The 13,462-nt window shown below is 44.8% G+C and overlaps 1 protein-coding gene across 1 annotated transcript; it reads right to left on the bottom strand.

The window, feature by feature from the left end:
• Positions 1-1,739: 1,739 nt before the first annotated feature.
• On the bottom strand, positions 1,740-6,097 carry NKX3-1 (NK3 homeobox 1). The gene is made up of 2 exons (XM_019625408.1): positions 5,815-6,097; positions 1,740-4,724 (listed from the first exon to the last, which is right to left on the bottom strand). Exons 1-2 carry the CDS (start codon positions 6,095-6,097, stop codon positions 4,306-4,308), a joined length of 702 nt encoding a protein of 233 aa, XP_019480953.1. The 3' UTR covers positions 1,740-4,305.
• Between the last annotated feature and the right edge of the window lie 7,365 nt (positions 6,098-13,462).

Genomic DNA, 13,462 nt, shown 5'->3' with positions numbered 1-13,462 from the left:
AGGAAGGGATCATATGTCTTCGAGTGAATTCCGTGGTGCCCCACTAAGCCCCCAGTACAGGGGAGAAGCACCCCACAGCCTCTGGGAGTGTTGATGCTAAGGACTCACAGCTGTGTTCCTCTGTGGCCATTGCCTTACCCAGAAAGGAATTGCATTGCACCAGGTTGCTCCCACTTTCAGGAGGCTAAGGCTGGGATACAGGTGCCCACAGCCTTTCTTCAATCTGGGATATATTGGCTTTGGAGCTTCTTAAAGTATTGAGTGAGGCCTCAGTTACAGCTGCTTTGTGGGTCAGCTTCTTTTACTTCTCAACCCTACCATCCACACTTCCTCCTTAAGTATCTGGAGATACCTTACGTATCTCCAGAGCTGAGCACGCTCTCCATAAACCTTCTGTGTGCATCACAGGGCACTTAAGCTAAGTAACTTTCTCGTCATGGCCGCTGTTTTCTCAGAGGTCAGCTGTAAGAGGCATGGTATTAACATCACCCTAGGAAAATGACTTGCTTTGTAGTTAGAAGGAATGCGCATTTTGTCAGGTGTAAATCTCTAATACTCATTTCCCTTCTGGCAGCGATGGCCTTCCTAAGGAGGCCTGGGGAGGACCAATGGAACCGCCAGTGACCAAGCGACAGGAACTCTAGAAACTGGTCCCTGAAGTGACTTGAGAGACAAGACAGCAAAGGGATTCCAGAGACCACAAACAGGTGGCATGCTGAGGAAAGTGGCTGGGAGAAGCTAGTGTGAGATGAGCAGAGATTTCGAAGGCAAGTTGGAAGTGGGACAAAGAAGAGGCAGAGAACTTTCCTTAGAGATGAGAGATTTCTGTTTAATTTCCTGGATTAGTTATTTCTAATGGTTTAAAAAAAAATTCACATTGTTAATTGACTGCCAGCGCCTTTGTAATATGAGAGTGAAGGGCCTTCCAGGGGAGGGGAGGATGGCTGTCGATTTGTGCAAAGAGTTAAATCTCATGATGTGAACATGTTACAGGAGGCCCCACCTGTGTGTACAATGTACTTAAAGGATTAGAGCAAACTTTGAAATTATGATATGTTTTACCTTGAGTAAGTACCTTACTCTTTTAAGCTTCTATTTCCTTGAAGGAGGGGGCAAGAAAACCATCCGTTCTCTCAGGTAATGAGGCGCATGAGACACTCTGCTTGTGGGATTTAATGAAGGTTTAAGTGCAGGCAGATGAAGGATGTGTTATTTACATATTTTATGTTAAACCTATTTTCAATACTTGTGTTTTTGATTCAAAGGTGTTGCTCGCAAGAAGTCTCTCTGCCCTGAATGAAGGCAACGTTTTTTTCTGGGAGACGCAGGGGCCAGGTGCTGGGGGGAGTAGTGGTAATATGAAGGACTAGTGGGAGACAAATGGGGAATTTTAAAAGATGTATTGTGTGGTCTACATGTTCCTTTCAGGGTCTTCAAGAAATGTAAGTAAATACCTGATGTTCTCTATTTAAACAAAAGGCACTCCTGGGCTGGAGCAGGTGATTATTAAACTAAAGACAGAAATTCCTTTCCCCTCCACATGATTTACCAGGAACAGAGGCCAGTGCATGTACAAAAGAATGACCATCATCTGCTACTGCTTTTGATTATTTGTTCTTCATAGATTTTTCAGGTAGGCTGAGGGTGGTAACCAGAAAAATGTGAGCTCAATAGCATACAGTCTTTAGGATACAGAAAAATCACACACAGATACGTCTAATCAAGACACTGTCCTTTATTGTAAAAACACTCATGTTGCAAAAAAATACATAGAAAAATAAAGTTTGGTGGGGGTACTTTATTAAATCTCAAGTCACAGGCCTTTTTGTTACAAATCGGAGCAGGGTTTGTGATGCACATGGAGAACCCAAACTAACGTATTACATAGGATAGAAAGAGGCCGTCTGGGTAAAATGGTCTGGGGCACCCTCCCGTTCACCTGTCAGATTCCAACATACTAGTTCTTCAAATGTTGTTCTACCAGTTCAGATATAGCTGAGTGATGACTTCCAATGGGGGAACTACAAGATGAATTCACAGACCAAATAATTTTAAATGAACTTTTTTTTTCCTGTAACACAATATACATCACAGTAAAATGTTTAATACTTGCAGAATTGCAGGCCGAAAGAATTAAATTCCGAGGGTGGGGAGAGAAAGGGTACTGAGCAGAGAGTGAGCACTGAACACGTATCTTATGAGACATGTGAAAAGGAAACAGCAATTTAGGCTCCGCTGCTTTCTGTGCTCCCAAATGCTGTCAGCAGCCTGCGTCATTTTACAATATTTCGACGTGGAGCCTGAATGATAGAAAGTGGGGTGAACCGGGCTAACTTTCTCTCAACTTTGGCAGTTTCGCCACCAATAGTAAATTGGCTCTCAATGGGGGGAAATTGAAAGATTCCTCACTAAACAGAATTAAGTGGTGGGATCAAGAGATTTCCAGGCTTCAGGGTATTTCATTAGTTCTGAATTTTTTATTTTATTTTATTCCAATGTCTCTCTCTACCAGGTCACCTGAGATAATAGGATGCAAACAGAAGGGTGGCCACATTTCACCTTTGCCCGCTTCTCATTCTCTCTGAAGTCACAAGGTGATTCATTTGGGGCACCTATTGTTTTTTTATAGGCATTAAATACAGTTCCCGAAGCATGTGGAGTTTTCTGCTGTTGTTGTTTAGTGATGGAAGCCACAGTAATGTGTTTTGAAAACGGTTTCTTTTTTCTTAGCCTCTCCTTGCAAAGTGCTCTCCGCTCTGTCAGCCTGATCAGGGGACTGAGCTTTCTAAAGCCCAGGCCGCCTTTTCTTCCACATCCGCCCCCCAGGAGCCCTCAATTTCCACTAGACATCTCAATGGTACCAACCCTGCATTTTGCAGCGTTCTTCCGTGTGTGTGTGTGTGTGTGTGTGTGTGTGTGTGTGTGTGTGTGAAAGCCATACCTCTTACCTCCTCTTCCTGCAGGGGTCCCAAAGGGTCATCAGACTTTCAATGGCCACCAGCAAGTCCTATAAAAGCAGCAGTGACCCTCTAGAGCAGTCAAATCTTTAAATAGGATTTGGGATTTAATGCTGTATATTTTTAAAGGAAAGAAATAAGAATTGTTAAATACCCAAAAAAATGCATGTCTTGAAGCCAATTCAGACTCTGCCTTGGGGGGGGGGAAGAAAAAAACAGGAAAGATAAAGTTTTGGGGGGGAAAAAAACAGACAAGATCTCAGCCTAATTAAGAAAGGCATATGTTAGGTGCAGCCAGACTAAAAGTCTGGACTGAAAAGAAGCCTTTCAGTGGGTGACTGCTGTGGAAAAGGAACAAAACTAAAAGAAGGGAAGGAAGGCGCCTAGAGTCAAGAATTATGTGATCTAAAAAAAAAAAAAAAGAATTATGTCATGATGTGGTATGAGTTGTAGCCTGAAAACTCCAGAAACCTTCTCATTCTAAATTCTCAGGCCCAGGGCAAAAAGGTCCAGGAGAGGCTTTTCTACCTTTTGCTAATAAAATTATCAATGCTCCCTGCAGCAGTGGGAAACCTGTCCTTTAGCCACTGTCTCAGACACACGGAGATTCTTCTGGCCTGGGCCACTTCTTACAGTGGAGTTCTGTTTACACAGCTTGTCTTAAACCCACAGCGACTGCTTCTTCTTCCACTTGGGCCACCCTGTGAACACTCAAGTTGGCATACTCTTCCGAAAGAAATAATCAGCTTATATTTCCACGTCCTCTGACCCATCTCCATAGCCCAAGCCATTGTGCGCTGAGCATGATGGGTTTCTCAGTGACATCTATTTTCCTCTCTCTTAGAGGGACAGAGAGAAAACTTAGTCCTATTCCAAGGCCAACGAGGCTTTTGAAATGAAGTCTAATTCAGTAGGTGACATCCTCATCTTGGCTGCCCCTTCTCCCTCAGGTTTGCTCTTTCAGTGTCAACACTCAGTTATACCCCAGGACGGAGTTGTGGGGACGGCCTCCTCAGAAGCAGTGTGGGCGGCTCATACAAAATCATACACAGTGCTGTAAGCAGCGCTTGACTTGATTCCTCCCCACTTCAAGCAGGTCTCTAAAAGCAAAAATGACCTACGTTTCGTGTTGGGGAAACTATTTGGATATTAAATTATTCACCAGCCCAGATCTCTCATTGGCCCACCAGTGAAGCATCTGGATTTCCATGCAAACCACCAACAGTTTTGGTCTGCATGTCTCTTGTTCCCCAGTTCTCCCTGACCGGGCCTGGCCCCTTTTGCTTTCCAGAGAGACAGCCTGGGGAAGGCAGTTTCTGATCACGCATGCTTGTTGTCTGAGCTGGTGTTACCAGAAAGCTGGGCTCCAGCCTCCCAGGCAGTACAGGTAGGGGTAGTGAGGATAGCTAGTGTACATGGAGAGGAGGGAGGCCGGGGAGAAGCCCTCCTCTTTCAGGGCTGGCAAGGAGGAGTGCTTCTCCAGGCTGCCCAGGTCCGAGGTGAGCTGCTTTCGCTTGGTCTTATAGCGTCTGTTCTGGAACCATATTTTCACTTGGGTCTCCGTGAGCTTGAGGTTCTTGGCCAGGTGAGCCCTTTCAGGGGCGGACAGGTACTTCTGGTGGCTGAACTTCTTCTCTAACTCAATGACCTGAGTGTGGGAGAAGGCAGCGCGGGAGCGCTTTGGCGGCTGCTTGGGGGTTTGGGGAAGGCTCGGCGAGGCGCCTGAAGTGTTTTCACAGTCCAACAGATACGTCTCCAAGAGCCTATCTGGAAAGGAGAGGGGAGAGGGCAGGATGGGTAGGAAAAAGTTACATGTTAGCAGGGAAGAGAACAGAATTCAATCCACCCTTCTTTCTTCAGGGAGGGAACAAACAGCCCACTGTCATCTTGGATACATTTCACTTTTTTCACATGCCTAAGGAGCTCTCCCGCGTGGGGAGTGAGTGGCTATGTATTCGTTTTCTAACAGCTATCAAGAGCCCAAAGTAAGAAGCGGTTCGTGGTAGAACTTCCTACCAAGTCATCCAAAATTAAATAGGGATTCTGGGTACGTGTACTGAAGAACGGTGAGGGAAGAAGACACGGAGAAATAAGATGCTTCCTGAAGGACCTAAGGCATCTTGCGTTAACACCTGGGTGACAAGAGAGGGCTTGTGTGACAGGAGAGGCTGTGGGGGCTAATGGCAAGCTACTTCTCTGGCTTTAATTCCCATTTTTTCTCTAAAGAGACGTTAGGATGCCTCATAAGAAGTGATGGGAAAGAAAATAAGTCTACTCTCAATGTTCCTGCGGTGATGTATTTCCAGAAGACCGGAGGGAACTTCCAAATTTACTACTGCCAGTGGGATTGGGAAGTAAGGGGGGGGGGGTCTTTGCTGGGCAAGCCCTAATGTATTTATATTAATAAGTAATTATCAGCTATTTGTTATGTCAATTACGGTAACTGCCAAGAGGTAGCGCAGGGCCGGTGCGGATCAAGGGTCGCGCAATGGTTGGGAGCTGGGGTTGGGGTTTCACCTGGGACGCGCGGGAGGGCGATGGGGGCTGCGTGTGCGCTCGCTGTTGAGCCCGGGGTTGCCGCGGCTCCCCGAGCCCGTGGCACAGTGAGGGCGAGTCGGGCGGATGTCTACATCCTGCGCCGTCCTGACCCTAGGGCTCGGGGTTCATCTCCGAGGCGCGTCCGCGGCGGGAGGCGGTGAGGTCCCCACGCACGTAGCAGCGGGCCCGCATCCCTGCTGCCGGCACTCCCGGAGGTGCGCCTGGGACTCGCCCTCACGCCCGCGCAGCCTTCGGGCCGCTCCGCCCTCTGCAGGACCCCACCCGGCGCAGCCCAGCCTCCCCAGCTTCACCGGCTTACCTGACTCCGTCTCCGCCGGCGGTTCGGCCTTCACCCGCGCGGCGCAGGGCCGGGCACTCCGCTCGTCCTCTTGCGCCCTGGCGCCACCTCTTCCCTCCTCCGGCTCCGGCTCTGGGTGTTGCCTGGGGACCGGCTGGCGAGGAAGCTGCGGTGGGGCCCGGGGCTGCGAGCTGGCCGTGGGGCCGCCGTCCCGCAGGATGTCCTGGATGAGGAAGGAGGTGAGTGGCTTGGCCTGAGTGGCCGCCCCCGCCTCCCCCGGCCGCAGCTCCGGAGCTCTGAGCATCCCGGCAGCGACGCAGCCCCGGCGCCCTCGCTTGGGACCCGGGAGGCGGCGGCTGCGCGTGTGGCGACCGCCCCACTTTCACTTTCCGCAGCCCGCGCGCGCTTATACCCCTGGGGCGCGCGCCGCGCGGCATCCCCATTGGCCGCGGGGACCCAGACCGCGCCGCCGATTGGTCGCTGCTGCTCCAGGTGAGGGGGGCGGGAGAAGGGGGGTACTTCGCACCGTCTCTGTCCTCTCTTCCCTAGAGGATCCCTTCCCCGATTCCTTCTATCCCCTGGCTCGCCTCCCTATGTCGCTGTCCCAGGCTGGTAACGAAAACCAAAGCAGGTCTCCTCTGCCCAACCCACAACAGAATATTTAGACAGTTCTGAGGAGTAATGATGCAGAAGAGAAATACGCCATTTAGCTCTCCTAGACTGTTGAAGTGCCTTTACTCGCAAAGTGGGGCAATTACCACCATCCCAATTTACAGGTGAGAATTCCGGGTGCCCCGTGAAAAGGAGAGATTGGTTGCAAAGCTGGATCTACTAACGTTCTCAACGAGGCACAGCAACTAAGTGCAATGCCTGACCCCGGGCTGGATTCTGTACTGGACATTATTGGGGCCACTGATAAAGTGGAATAGGAACGATGGTTTAAAGTATTGAATCAATGTTAAATTTACCGAACTTGATAGCAGTACTATGATTATATTAAATAATATTATCAGGAAATAAACACTAAAGTGTGCAGGGGCCCACGATGTGTGTAACTTGCCTTTAAATGATTCAGAAACAATGACATAGATGATAGATCCCACATGATAAAGTGGATAGGTTAATACAAGTATATTAACAATTGGTTAATCTGGTATGCAGGTGTTCTTTTGAACTATTTTTTATTTATGAAACTTTTCTGTACGTTCTGGTCTAAGGCACCTTCCATTTGACTACAGATTTTCCGAAAAAAGATAGTATGTTGTGTGTCTGGGAAAGAGAGAGGGTGTAGGTTATTGTGAATGAAGCAAGCACCAAAGAGAACTATGCTGTGCAAAGGAACACCTTTGGCAAAGATGATTTTCTTCTCTCGTTTTTTCATTTCAAGAAAATTTTAAGCATTTTCTTTTGAAATAGTTATACACACAGGAATTTGTAAAAATTGGTACCCCCAGCTTACCCCAATGATGACATATTCTATAACTGCACTACAATATAAAAACCAGGAACTTGACATCAGTACATTACTATTATCTATACTACAGATCTTATTTTAATCATTTTTAAACCTGCATTCATTTATGTGTGCATAGCTCTATGCAATTTCGTCACATGTATAGAGTCTTGTAATTCCACAATCAAGATACAGAATTGTACCATCAGCATAGAAGAACTCTCTCTGCTAGCTCTATATTTGGGGACCCAAGCCCCACCTTTCTACTCTAAGCCCTGGCAATCACTTATCTGTTCTCCATCTCTGTAGTTTTACCCTTTGGAGAATGTTGTATAAATAGAATCAAACATCATACAATATGTAACCTTTTGGAATTGGCTTTTATCACTCAGCATAATGCCCCTGAGGTCCACTCAGATTGTTGCACGTATTAAGAGTTAATACTTTGGTTATTGCTAAATGGTATTTCATTGTATGGATCTACCAGTGTTTGTTTAACCATCTACCCACTGAAGGACAATTGATCTGTTTCCAGTTTTTTGCTGTTATGAATGAAAGTGCTGTGAACATTCGCGTGCAGTTTTTTTTTAATTTTCAATTACAGCTGACATTCAGCTTTATTTTATATTAATTTCAGGTGTACAGCATAGTGGTTAGACATTTATATAATTTACAAAGTGAACATTTTTGTGAACACAAGTTTTCATTTCTCTGTGATACATATCCAAAGTGCAGTTGCTAGCTTGTATGGTAACTGCATGTTTAGTCTTTGAAGAAACTGCCAAACTATTTTCCAGATCTCCACCAGCAGTATATGAGAGTTCCAGTTTCTCTACATCCTAATCAGCATTTGGTGTTATCATTGTTTTTTATTTTAGCCATTCTAATAGGTGTGTAGTAATATCTCATTGTGTTTTAAATTTTTAATTTGTATTTCCCAAATGGCTAATGATATTGAACACCTTTTTATGTACTTCTTTGCCATCCATATCTTCTCTTTGGTGAAATATCTGTTCAATATTTTTGCTTCTGTTATGATTGGATTTTTGGGGATTTTGCTGTTGAATTTTGATAGTTCTTTATACAGTAATACCTTGGTTTGCAAGTGTAATTTGTTCCGGAAACAAATTACTTGTATTGCAAGACATCGCTCATTTACCACATTAAAATGTATTAGAAATGTTTGCTCATCTTGTGGAGCACTCACAAACCAAGTTACTCGCAATTCAGTTTTACTGTATATTCTATTTATAAACCTTTGTTGAATATGTGGCCTGCACATATTTTCTCTTAGTTGTACCTTTTTGTCTTTTAACAGCATATTTCACAGTACAAAACTTTTAAATTTTGGTAGAGCCCAATTTATTAAATTTTTTTTTATTTTACAGATTTTGCTCTTGGTGTCATGCCTGAGAACTCTTTGCTTATCTCTAGGTGCAAAAGATGCTTCTCCTGTGTCATTTTTCTGAAGTTTTCTATTTTACCTTTAAATCCATGATCTATTCTGAATTAATTTTTGTATATGGTGTGAGTTTTAGGTTGAGGTGGCTTCTTTTCATTTAAAAATTTAGAGATTGGTGGCATTTCAAATCAGTGGGGGAAATGTGAATTATTTAATAACTAGTACTGCCATTTGGAAAAAATAAAGTTCTATTCTTATAACAAAATAAATTCCAGATGGCCCAAAGATTTAAAATATAAACAGGCACATTAAAAAAAAAAACGTTTAACCACACTCATCATTAGAGAAATGCAAATCAAAACCACATTGAGATACCCTTTTTCCACCTATCAGATTGGTGGAGGTTAAAAAGATGGATAATATCCAGCGCTGGTTGGGTGCGGAAGAACAGTTGTTCTCATACTAAGTTGGAGGGAGAGTAAATCAGCTTTGTATATTTGGATAACATCTTGGCAAAATCTGTGAAAATTAAAACCGAACATATCCTTTGACACAGATATTCCATGCTTAGAGATTTACCCTAGAAATATACAAATACATATTGTACTGACTTGTGAAAATAACCTCAATTTGGTCAGAGACTGATTTCAAGTTGCAAAAGAAAGTTATAGAATGAACCCATTGTGTAAAAAAAAAATGTTACAAGTTATCAATATAAGATTTTGCATCTGAGTATTTTAACATGTAGAATATTTCTGGAAGGATATAAATATCTCAAAATAGAGCAAATAACCTGTGATCAGTGAGATGGAGATAGCATGTTGGGAGAAGAAACGGGGGAAAGCAGAACAAGGGGCATTTCCTTGTACTAATTTATAATTTAAAAAAATAAAAAAATTAGAGCTGGAAGTGAGCTTGGGCTCAGTTCTGCTGCCACCATCTCCTCAGAATGGGGACATAGCTTCTGGCACTTTCCCTCACCTTACTTTACCTGTCCTTCCTTCTTTTTGTGCTTTGTATTTTGGGTGTTTATTGAATGGGTCCTCTCTCCATTAGACTGTGAGCTCTATGAGCAGAACTGTGTCATCTTCATATTTATATTATTTCTGACACCTGGTTTAGTTTTTTTTTTTTTGCACATAGAAGGTGCTCAGTAAATGTTTGCCAGCTGGATGTCCAGCTTTGGGTACTATGAGGCATCTCGCTGACTGGCAGCAATTCCATGAGGGACCACAGGGTCCAAGGCAAATCTCAGTGTGAGGTCTGTGCTGCTCCCTGTGCCATGTCTTATGCAGCTTAAACTGGGTGAAATGATCAAGGGCAATCAGGAAGATGCAAAGAGGCTTCGGGGGCCTCTTTAGATGGAATAGGATTCCAGAGAAGAATAAACAGTCCCCCAAAGATGTCCCCTCCCCAATCCCTGTAACTTGTGGATATGTTATACAGAAGGCAAGGGAGAGTTCAGGTTGCAGATGGAATTAAAGTTGCTAATCAGCTGGCCTTGAGATGAGAAGATTACGTATTCTGTATTACCCAGGTGAGGCTGATGTAATAACAATGGCGTCCTTGTCAGTAAAAGAGGAGGCAAGGGAGAGTCAGAAAATGTGACGCTGAAGGTTAGTTAGTGATGGGATGCGAGAAAGACTCAAATGGCCTTTGCTGGCTTTGAAGGTGGAAGGGGGAACAAGGTGTGAGCTGAGGAATGTGGACAGCTTCTAGAAGCTGGAAAAGGCTAGAAATGGAGTCTCCCCTTAAACTTCTAGAAAGAACACAGCTCTGCCAACACCTTGATTTTGACCCAATACTACCCATTTTGGACTTCATACCTCTAGAAACAAATACAGGGGCATTTATAAAAGGATGCAGGAATGATGAGAGAAGGATTTCCAGCTCTGTTTTGATATGAACTTTGGGTCCTATAATAATAATAATTATTATTATTATTATTTTATTTGAAATACACATTTTGACCTATAATGTTATTCTTTCATTAAAACTTTCTTCTTTGCATATTTTCTTCCAGTCTTCTGTCGTATTCAATGGTAGGATAAATGTCATTTTTACCCTGTTTTTTTTCCTTCCAACTTCATGTTATATCATAAACATTTATAATATAATGATCAGCAGGAATATATTGCAGCATTCCATATTTTAGAAGCCATCTGGATCCAAAGACATTTAGAGCTGGAAGGGACCTTGGGATCACCGAATAAAATTTCTTGGTTTTCTAGGCAAGAACCTGAGATTTATAGAGCTATAACTGGAAGTGTAGTCTCTTAAACGTGTAGCCCAAACACTTTCATTGCATCACCTTCCATCTTTCCATCTACCCAACGTGCCTCCAGTGCTACCCCTCCAGTGTGGAAAGTGGGAGCAGACTTTATAATTCTAAAAATGTATATAAATGTATTTTTTAAATGTACCCAGGATTTGTTTTAAGCCAGTGTGGTAATACATGCAGACACAGGAACGACTGTCACGAAGGAGGTTTTTGTACCCACAGGTCCCTAGAAACGGGAATCACAACACTCCGTGCAAATCCACATGGGAAGGCACCAGGGTCAGGAGGACAAGGGGTGAGGGGAAAGCGTGGATACAAGCCTTTATTGTGGCTTTTGTGGGAAGTGATGAGCAGGGTTTGTATTGGAGAGTTGGAATAATGTCAGCAGACTCCGGGCTATGAGGGTGGTCTCCATTTATTTGGTACCTGGCCCTGGGTGACTTGGGGCAGCAGGAGTGTTGACTTGATGGGTGAGAGCTAGATAAAGGAGATGGTTGGGATGTGGACTCAAGATTGGTTGGTTTGCATATCAAAGGCATCCTTGCAGGCAAGTTGTTCACTATTTCTAGGAATTAGCAAACTCTGGGAGGGACAGTTCACCCCAGGGTTTGCCAAGCCCCAAGATATCCAGACATCACAAAATATAGAGAAAAAAAATCCATGATTAATACAAAATGCTTCATTAGCCTGCATCATTTTCAAGGCACACATTTCTTTTAAAATATGTGTCAAGGCCTTCTGGGGATTGCCACACCAAGTTTATGCTTTACCTACACATATGTGTGTTTTCCAGGAAGCACTTTGTATCGGCTTTGCTAATTCAGAAAAAAAAAAAAAGAAAAGAAAAAGAAAAAAGGGGAATCTATCCCAACGACCACCACAACAAAAAGGGCTATAAGCCTTCCACCCACCAACAAGGTTTATAAGACTTCCGAGAAGGTAACAGTCCCACTTAATGATGTCCAGATGGAGGTGGAAGAGGCTGAGGAATAATCCCCAGGTGTAACTCAGTGGGTGGCAGAGCTGCCAGGGTACAACTTCAGGTGCATAGTTAGTTCCCTAAAGGCTACCTGCTGATGGCCTAAATGAAGGAGATGGTTGGGGTATGGTCTTCTTCCTCTTCTTCCTCTTTTCTTTTTTATGCCCTAGCCCCAGCCCCCTGTTCCACTTCCCAGTCCTAATGGGTCTAGATGGACCTCAGTGAGAGCAGACACCCTGATTTTCTCACATGGCAGCTCTTAGCATCCTCACTGTGAAACAGGCCACCTAGGCACAGTGCCCGTCCTTCTGGAATTCGCTTTCCTGGGTAAGGAGGGGCGGGGATGAGAGAATATTTTCCTCAGTGCCCTTGGAAGTTCAGTGATATTGCAATTCAGACGTATGTCTTCATTATCATTCTGAGCTGGAATGGAACATTAAAATGCAGGGTCCATCTTACTAGAAAAGATCCTGTTTGCTTCCCCATCCTCATGTCCTCCCTCGCAGTAAAACTGAAGACTTTTTTTAGCCCATGTGGAGAAAAGGATTTTTGGAAGCAGCTTCAGGGAGTTCAAGGTGTCTTAGAACCCCTGAGCAGCTATGGGAGGGGTTTGCTTTTTTTTGGAAGGACAGTGGCTAATAGAGTCCCGTCTCCAACCTCTGTGCATGCTGGGTGTACACTTGCCGTGTTTTGTGTATTTTCACCGGTTCAGTTTCCACCCGAAGACTCGGTTGACCTCTCCAGCCTGTTGATGGCCCTGCCACTCCCTTGGGCATTTAATCCTCTGTAGCCTTGTAGCATGTAATCATTTCATGCGTACCAGTTTTGTTGTTAGCCTCAGTGAAGGTCAGGGCTGTGTCTCAGCATCCCCAGGAAAGGGGAGAAAAAACGGACATACGTTGAATGCACACTCTAGATTGGATTAATCTGCACTATGACCCACTGGGGATCATTTTTTACTGAAAAGGAGACAGATGCTCAGAGACTGAAGGTAACATGTGCAGGTTCTCACAGCTGATCCAAGCTGTCCAGACTCCAAAGCCAGGGCCTTCCCCACTAGGCCATGCACTAGACACACAGCCAGCGTGCGGTAGACATCTGGCCTCGGGTTGTAGTGATCTCCCATTGCCTGTTCCAGAGTCCCTCGCCCAGCCTGCCCTATTTCCTTGCTTCTCTCTCTCTTCTCCCATGGGAGCATGATAGGCCGAGCCATCAAAAGGAGGGACAAAGAGACAAATTAAACCACCCTCCACAAGGTCAGCCTGGACCACAGGCATCTCTCCTGGAGTAGTGGTTCAAAGGCGTTGGCTCCCCTCTGATATCACTCGGTGCCCTGCATTTTCCCGTGTGGCATTTGGATTAGGATAGTTGTCATGCGTTAATGTGAAAATGCTCTGCGAGTTTGGCGACACATTAAATTACCCTCAGTTACACAATGGCATGAGCTAGTCAGACTTTTGTTTTCCAACTGGTGGTTAGCAGAGTGCAGAGCCACAGGATATGAGAGAGGTGGCACGAGAGAGGAGGGGCAGGACCCAGCCCAGAGCTCAGGAA

Source organism: Hipposideros armiger, unplaced genomic scaffold (assembly GCF_001890085.2).
Source record: "Hipposideros armiger isolate ML-2016 unplaced genomic scaffold, ASM189008v1 scaffold_625, whole genome shotgun sequence".
In the NCBI taxonomy this organism is placed as follows: domain Eukaryota; kingdom Metazoa; phylum Chordata; class Mammalia; order Chiroptera; family Hipposideridae; genus Hipposideros; species Hipposideros armiger.
The sequence above is the reverse complement of the archived record's forward strand: the minus strand, read 5'-3'. Positions and strand labels throughout refer to the sequence as shown.

Excerpts from the sequence above, each read along its gene's own strand:
- NKX3-1 (XM_019625408.1), bottom strand. The coding sequence starts at position 6,097 with ATGCTCAGAGCTCCGGAGCTGCGGCCGGGGGAGGCGGGGGCGGCCACT. Across the intron at positions 4,725-5,814 it reads GCCGGCGGAGACGGAGTCAG|ATAGGCTCTTGGAGACGTAT; the intron begins GTAAGCCGGTGA and ends TCTCCTTTCCAG.